This window comes from Ammospiza caudacuta, chromosome 19 (genome assembly GCF_027887145.1).
Source record: "Ammospiza caudacuta isolate bAmmCau1 chromosome 19, bAmmCau1.pri, whole genome shotgun sequence".
Taxonomy (NCBI): Eukaryota; Metazoa; Chordata; class Aves; order Passeriformes; family Passerellidae; genus Ammospiza; species Ammospiza caudacuta.
Genome location: NC_080611.1, coordinates 12,394,386 through 12,400,560, shown reverse-complemented (window position 1 = coordinate 12,400,560; position 6,175 = coordinate 12,394,386). Strand labels below are relative to the sequence as shown.

At 68.2% G+C, this 6,175-nt stretch overlaps 1 protein-coding gene across 1 annotated transcript; it reads right to left on the bottom strand.

Moving 5' to 3' along the window:
* Nucleotides 1-678: 678 nt before the first annotated feature.
* Nucleotides 679-5,018, bottom strand: CBX4 (chromobox 4). Its single transcript, XM_058817182.1, has 5 exons — nucleotides 4,950-5,018; nucleotides 4,809-4,852; nucleotides 4,068-4,133; nucleotides 3,355-3,421; nucleotides 679-2,842 (listed from the first exon to the last, which is right to left on the bottom strand). Exons 1-5 carry the CDS (start codon nucleotides 5,016-5,018, stop codon nucleotides 1,520-1,522), a joined length of 1,569 nt encoding a protein of 522 aa, XP_058673165.1. The 3' UTR covers nucleotides 679-1,519.
* Between the last annotated feature and the right edge of the window lie 1,157 nt (nucleotides 5,019-6,175).

The window sequence follows — 6,175 nt, the reverse complement described above, 5'->3', positions numbered from 1 at the left end:
TGGCAGCAGAGCCAGTTTTGCTGGCAGCAGAGCCAGTTTTGCCAGCACTGGGTCGGGAGGGTGGCACTGCCCAGGCACTCAGCTCTGTCTGGGGAGGTGACAGGGGTCACTGGGGGAACAGAGACTGAGCACTGTGTCTCAGCCACCACTCTGTAACCCCTCTCACAGCGAATGAGCCCTGCACTGTATTTCCAGCATGCTCCAGCAATGATTAATCTGTTCAGACACAGCTGCAGCTTTCTTGGTGGAATTTGGACCATCTGCCTTTCTGGAGACATTCAGCTCCTTACCCAACTGTGACCCTCCCCAGCCCTGGGATGGCACTGCTGGGATGGCAGCCATCGCCCATCACTGTGCCACCTGCCCAGCCTCCTCAGCTTTCTCAGGTTCCCATCGCAGAATCACAGACCTCCCCAGCCCTGCCAGAGGGAAGCACCACACCTCTGGCTCCTGCTGCCCACCCTTGCACTCAGGGTGCCCTCAGCACTGTGGGCACAACACTCTGGGCGTGAAAACTGAGTTATATTCAAAACACTGCACCTCTGAGTAAACATTTTAACCTGCTCTGGGGCAGCCCAGCTGCAGCAGGCCCACACAGGGACCTGCCACCCGTAATGCTGTAACAAATGCACTCCAAATCCCAGTAGTTTTTGTAAAGGTTTATAGTCCTTTGCCATGATTGCATGATACATTTCTTCCCCTGTGACACAGCCCTCAGACCAGGATGCGCCGCTGGCAGCTCGCAGCAGCTGGGCTTTGCGCTCCGATCTACACTAGCTGCAGAACATCAAATGCACTTTCAACATCTCCATTTAATATTTACATTCAAGCAATTAATAATTGGAAGCTTATAGTTTAGACATTTCTAATAGCAGCAATTTCTATAATAGCTCGTTTAGCTTTAGATAACGATTTTTTTTTTTGCACATAGAAACACCACATGTGTACAGTATCAAAAAATATATACGGGATGGTCCTGCGGGTCGTGGGGAGGACAGGGGACCAAGACTAACAAATGCTCAATGGTTAAAAAGGAGAACAGAAAATAGTCGTTTGATATAGTTTATAAGGTGATCTAGGGACTCCATAAATCTAGGCTTTATATTTCATTATATAAATACCTACAAATAAATATATTAGCGTGGCCAGGGAGCGACCAGCTTTCAGCTCAAACAATACATTTCAAGAACACCACGTACAAACGGGAGCAAGAATCACTTGACAAGTTAGCACTGTTAAAATATAATACTATAACTCTGAGTAACTGGCGGGTCCCATCCTTTGCGTCCCACTGCCTGCAGGTCCTGGAGCAGCCCCAGCTGCGGGCCGGGAGCAGCGAGGTCCCCCCCGCGGCAGGGACGGCCACCGTGCCTGGCCCTGTCCCGGCGTCCCCTGGCAGGGCACGGCGGGCTCGGCCGTCCGGGGGCACGGGGCTCCGGGGCAGGGGCACCAGCACCGGCAGGGAGGCGGTGGGGCCGGCGGCCCCGGGCGGGCGGGCAGCTCCCACGGGGAGCCCGGCTCACACCGTCACGTACTCCTTGAAGGTCACGGTCAGGCAGTTCGCGGTCACATCTGTGATAATTATATTCCCAAAGAAGGGCTTGAACTCCTGCAGGGACTCGGCCTCCTCCTCCTCCTCTGCGGCCTCCTGGGGCTGCGGAGGCTCCGGGGCCGCCTCCTCGGCCGGCGGCGGCGGCGGCGGCGGCTCCGGCTTCACCTCGGCCAGGGCCAGCTCGCCCTCCGGCCGCGGCTTCACGCAGCGCAAGTCTATGGGCTCGTCCAGGTCCGAGTCGAGCAGGATGACCTCGGGCGGGGCGGGCGGCTCGGGCCGCGGGGGGCTGAGGCAGGTGGGGGCGCTGATGCTGCGGGACGTCAGGCGCTTCTTGCCCGGCTCCCGCTCGGCGTGCGGCTCCGACAGGCAGCGCTTCCGCGAGCTGCCGCTCGACAGGTTCAGTCCCATGGAGGAAGGGCTGTGCTCGCACACGGGGCTCAGCGACCAGGGCACCAGGTCCGGCTTGGTGGTGAGCTGCAGGGGCTGCTCCGCCGGGGGAAGGGGCGGCTCCTTGGCCAAGGGAGTCTTTTGGGCACCTTCCTCCAGCTCCGCCGGGGGCTGCCGGCTCTCGCCCTCCGCTTTGCTCTGGGCGTTGCTGCCCACCACCCTGTCCTCCCCTGGCTTTCTCCAAGCCTCCACCTTCTCCTCCCCACCCTTCTTAGGAGTCCTCTCCTCCGCAGCCCGCTTCCGGGGAGCCTCCCCAGACTTGATCTTCACCGCCTGCATGCCGTTCTCCATGTACTTGCTCATCACAATCACAATGCGCCCGTTCTTGTTTTTGTTCTTCACGATCTTCATCTTTCCCCCAAGGCCGTTGCTGGTCACCCTGTCCCGGGGGGGCGGCCCGGTGCCGCTGGACAGGTTCTTCTCAGCTCCGTTTTTGCTCTCTGCTGTGAGGTTCTTGACCGGGCCCAGCAAGTTTTTGGCCGGGCCGTGAGCCCACTTGTCCGGGTGGGCGACCAGGGGGGCCTTGTTATTGTCCAAGCAGGCCTGGCCCTGCGGCTCCTTGCTGCTGGGCTGGTAATGGGGCTCGTACATCTTGGGGTCGGGCTGGTAGTGGTGGTGCTTCTTGCTGTTGAGCTGGTAGTAATACTTCCCTTTGCTGTGGGACTGGTGCTTCATGGCGCTCTCCTTGCCGTTGGGCTGGTACTGGTGGTGCTTCTTGCTGTTGAGCTCATACTGGTGCTGCTGACTCTTGCCAGAGGAGCCGAGCTCCAGCTTGGGCCTGGTGTCCACGGCCGGCTCCTGCAGCCCCGTGAGGATGTTGGAGCGGCGGGCGAAGGATGGGAGCTGCAAGGCAAAACCGAGAGCCGCGCTCAGAGGGGGCCGGAGAGCCCGGCCGGGGGCTGCTGGCCGCCGGGGGCCGGAGCTGCGGCAGGTGCTGCAGGCTCCGGCACGGCCCCCGCCCCTCGGGCCGCTCTCCTTACAGGATGTTGCATCCCGGGGCACCGCGTCCTCGAGCAGGCGGCCCCAGCCCACTCCAACTTAGAGGCTGTGCATTGCTCCAGATTAATGAAGCAATGAAAAGAAGAAAAGCCCCCTTCAATCAGCTGTCTGGGAACGGGGGCCGAGCGGGACCGCGGCTGCCGAGCCCGCGAGCAGCGTGCTAATGCCAGCCGGGCACGGGCACGGCGGCTCTGCAGCGCGGAGGGGAGGGGAGGGCAGGGGGGCCGGGGCACCCGCTGAGCTCAGCGCTGGGGGTCCCCGGGGCGCTGCGCGCAGGCTCATCCCGAGCATGATGAAACCCGCTGCAAGCGGCTCCCCGGGGACCCCGCGGGGCTGGGGCTGGGCCCGCGCGTTACCTGCACGACCAGCGGCTTCGGCTTGGGCCCCCGCTTGCGGTATCCCATCAGCTGCTCCTGCCGCTCCCTGCGGGAACACAGCGTCACGGTGAGCCCCAGGGCGGCACGCGGACCCCCGGAGCCACCGCCCCGTCCCGCACGGCAGCTCCCGCGGTGGCGGTGACCCTGTGGGGAGCAGGGAGGGGACAGCGGGAGGGGACCGGGGCCCGCAGGTGGCAGCGGGCCGGGGCATCCTGTGCAAGCAGCAGGCGCCTTCCCCGCTGCTGCCTCCCCGCTGTGGGGAGGGGCTGAAGTTCGCAGTTTGCGCCAAAACACTCCAGGAAATAAATGCGCGGAAAGAGAAAAAAAAAATTAAAAAGGCTTAAAAAAAAAAAAAAAAAAGGCAAAAAGAAAAAAAAAAAAAAAAAGCCGAAGCCCGTCCAAGCGCAGCAGCAGCAGCGCCGCCTCCTCGAGTCGCGGCATCAAATCCCGGGGAGAAGGAGCGAGGCGCGGCGTGGGGGGGCACGGCAAGGGGGGCACCGCGGCGTGGGGACCTTGACCCGGAGGCGTCGCCCGGTGGCCCCGCACCGCCCGCCCCGCCGGGGCCGCGCCCCCCGCCCGGCCCGGCCCGCCCCCGCCGCGGCCCCCGGCTCCGTGACGCATCTGCAATTGCGGGAGCGGCCCGAGCGGGGGTCCCGCCGCCCCTCCCGCGCCGCCCCACCTGGGCCGCTCACCTGTTCTGGAAGGCGATGAGCAGCCGGGGGTCCAGGATGTTCTCCTCCGGCTCCCACGTGTTATATCTTAGAGAGGGGAGGAGAGCGGCCGTCACCGCGGGGCCCTGCCGGTGGGGCCGGGGTCCCGGGCAGAGCCGCCCCGCAGCACCGGGCCCGGCGGCAGCGGGGTGTGGGGCCGGGGTCCCGGGGAGGGGGATGGGCGGGGGGGGCCGCGGGGACGGTACTGTTTATTTAGCGCAGTTATTATTCCGGAGGAATTCCAGGCATGTCATGATGAAATTTTCCAAATCCCCTTTCCCGGACCCAGGAAAGCGGCCGCGGGGCGGAGGAGGGACCCGGCCGCGGCGTCCCGGACCCCCCCGCGCCCCCCCGCCCGCACTGTCATGCGAACCCCGAACGCTCCGCAGCGACCGCGCTCGCTCCGGTGCCGGTGCTGCCCCCGCCTCGGCAGCGGCTCTCGGGGCTGCGGGGCGACGCGGACCATTTTTGCGGTTATTCCCGCTTTCTCCCCCCTTCCTGCCCCCCCCTCCCCGCTCGGTTCTGCAATATGGAGCCCGGCTCCCGAGGAGGGAAAGGGGGAAGGAGCCATTTTCTGGTGCACATCAGCCGCCGCCTGCTCGGCTCCCGCCGCCGTCACCGCCGGGCCCCGCCGCCGCCTCTCGCCGCCCGCTCGCCGCCCCGGCCGGGGCCCTTCTCGGAGCCCCATCCCCGGCCCCATCCCCGCCCGGCGCCGGTACTCACTTGGGCGACCATCCCCTCCATTTCACCAGGTACTCGACTCTACCCTGAGCGGCGCGGGAGGCAAAGACACGGCGTCAGCGGGAACCGCCACCCCCGGCGCCCCCGGGCCCCGCCGCCCCCCGCCGCCGCCGCCCCCCGCACCTTTCGGATCCGCTTCTTCTCGATGCTCTCCACCGCGAAGACGTGCTCGCCCACCGCCGGCAGCTCCATCCCGCAGCCGGGAGGGGCCGGGCCGGGCCGCGCTGCAGCCGAGCTGGGCTCGGGCTCCGGCAGCTCCCGCCGCCGGCCCGACAGACACTGAGCGGCGGCACCGCAACCGTGCAAATCCCGGAGCGAGACGTCAGGGAGGCGGCGCCTCCCGGGCCCGGCTGCCCGTCAGCGGCGGGGCCGGGGGATTGGCGCAGCCCTGCCGGGGAGCGAGGCGGGGAGGGGGCGGGCGGGGGCCGGGCACGGCGGCGCGGGGAGGGGGGCGCGGGCGGCCCGGCTCCCGCCCCACGCGTGACTCAGCACGGCCCCACGGGGCTGCCGGGGGCGGCGCAGCCCGCGGGGCAGGTGCGCGACCCGCGGCCCGGGGGAGCGGGCTCGGCCGGAGGGTCCCACCGGGGATGCGCGGCGGGACGGGCGCTCGGGAGGGCTCCGCGCCGCGCCACGTCGCGCGGTGCCCCGGGCCCGGGGAGCGGCGGCGCCCACCCCCGGCACGGCCCGTGGGGCCCGAGCCCGCGGGGAAGCTCCGGCCGCGCTGCTCGCGGGTCCCGCGGCCGTGGGGCGCCCGCCCGGGGACGGCCGGCGGTGGCGGCAGCGGGCCCGGCCCGGGGCAGGTGGCGGCGCTTTCTCCGCCCGGCGCCGGAAGCCGCGCACGGGGAGCGCGGTGCGGGCGGCTCCGCGCACTCGGTGCTCGTGGAGCGGCTCCCGGGGAGCACACGCGTGTCCGCGGCTGCCGCGGGGCCGCCCGGGCTGCTCGGGGAGCGTGGCGGTGCCGGAGCGGGAGGAACCTTGTCCCGGACAGGTGGAGCGGGGCCGGGCCCGTCCCGGTGTGAGCCCCGTGCAGCCCCGCAGCTCCGGGCCTCCCGCCGGCACCGCAGCCCCGGGCCGGACCGTGGGGCCGCGGACACGCGTGGGTGACACCCGGGGGGCGAGGAGCCCCCGACCCCTCCCGGGGCTCGCTCCTCGCAGGTGCCCGGCTGTGTGCCGGGGCCGGCACCCCGGGGGAACCGGAGCCTCCGCGCCCGCTGACAACGGGGCGGTCCCTGGGGCTGCCGTGGGGTCTCGGTGCCGCCGTCCCCCTTGTCCCCCCGGGCTCTGCCGGGCCTCGGACGGGCCGATCGATCCCCGCGGGGTTCCCGCAACTTTCGCCGGGAGCGGCGGGG

Bases quoted from the DNA above. Each gene is read 5' to 3' on its own strand.
- CBX4 (XM_058817182.1), bottom strand. From the start codon at position 5,018: ATGGAGCTGCCGGCGGTGGGCGAGCACGTCTTCGCGGTGGAGAGCATC. The intron at 4,853-4,949 runs GTGCGGGGGGCG...CGCGCCGCTCAG, and splicing joins AGAAGAAGCGGATCCGAAAG to GGTAGAGTCGAGTACCTGGT. The intron at 2,843-3,354 runs GTAACGCGCGGG...TTTGCCTTGCAG, and splicing joins CGAAGCCGCTGGTCGTGCAG to CTCCCATCCTTCGCCCGCCG.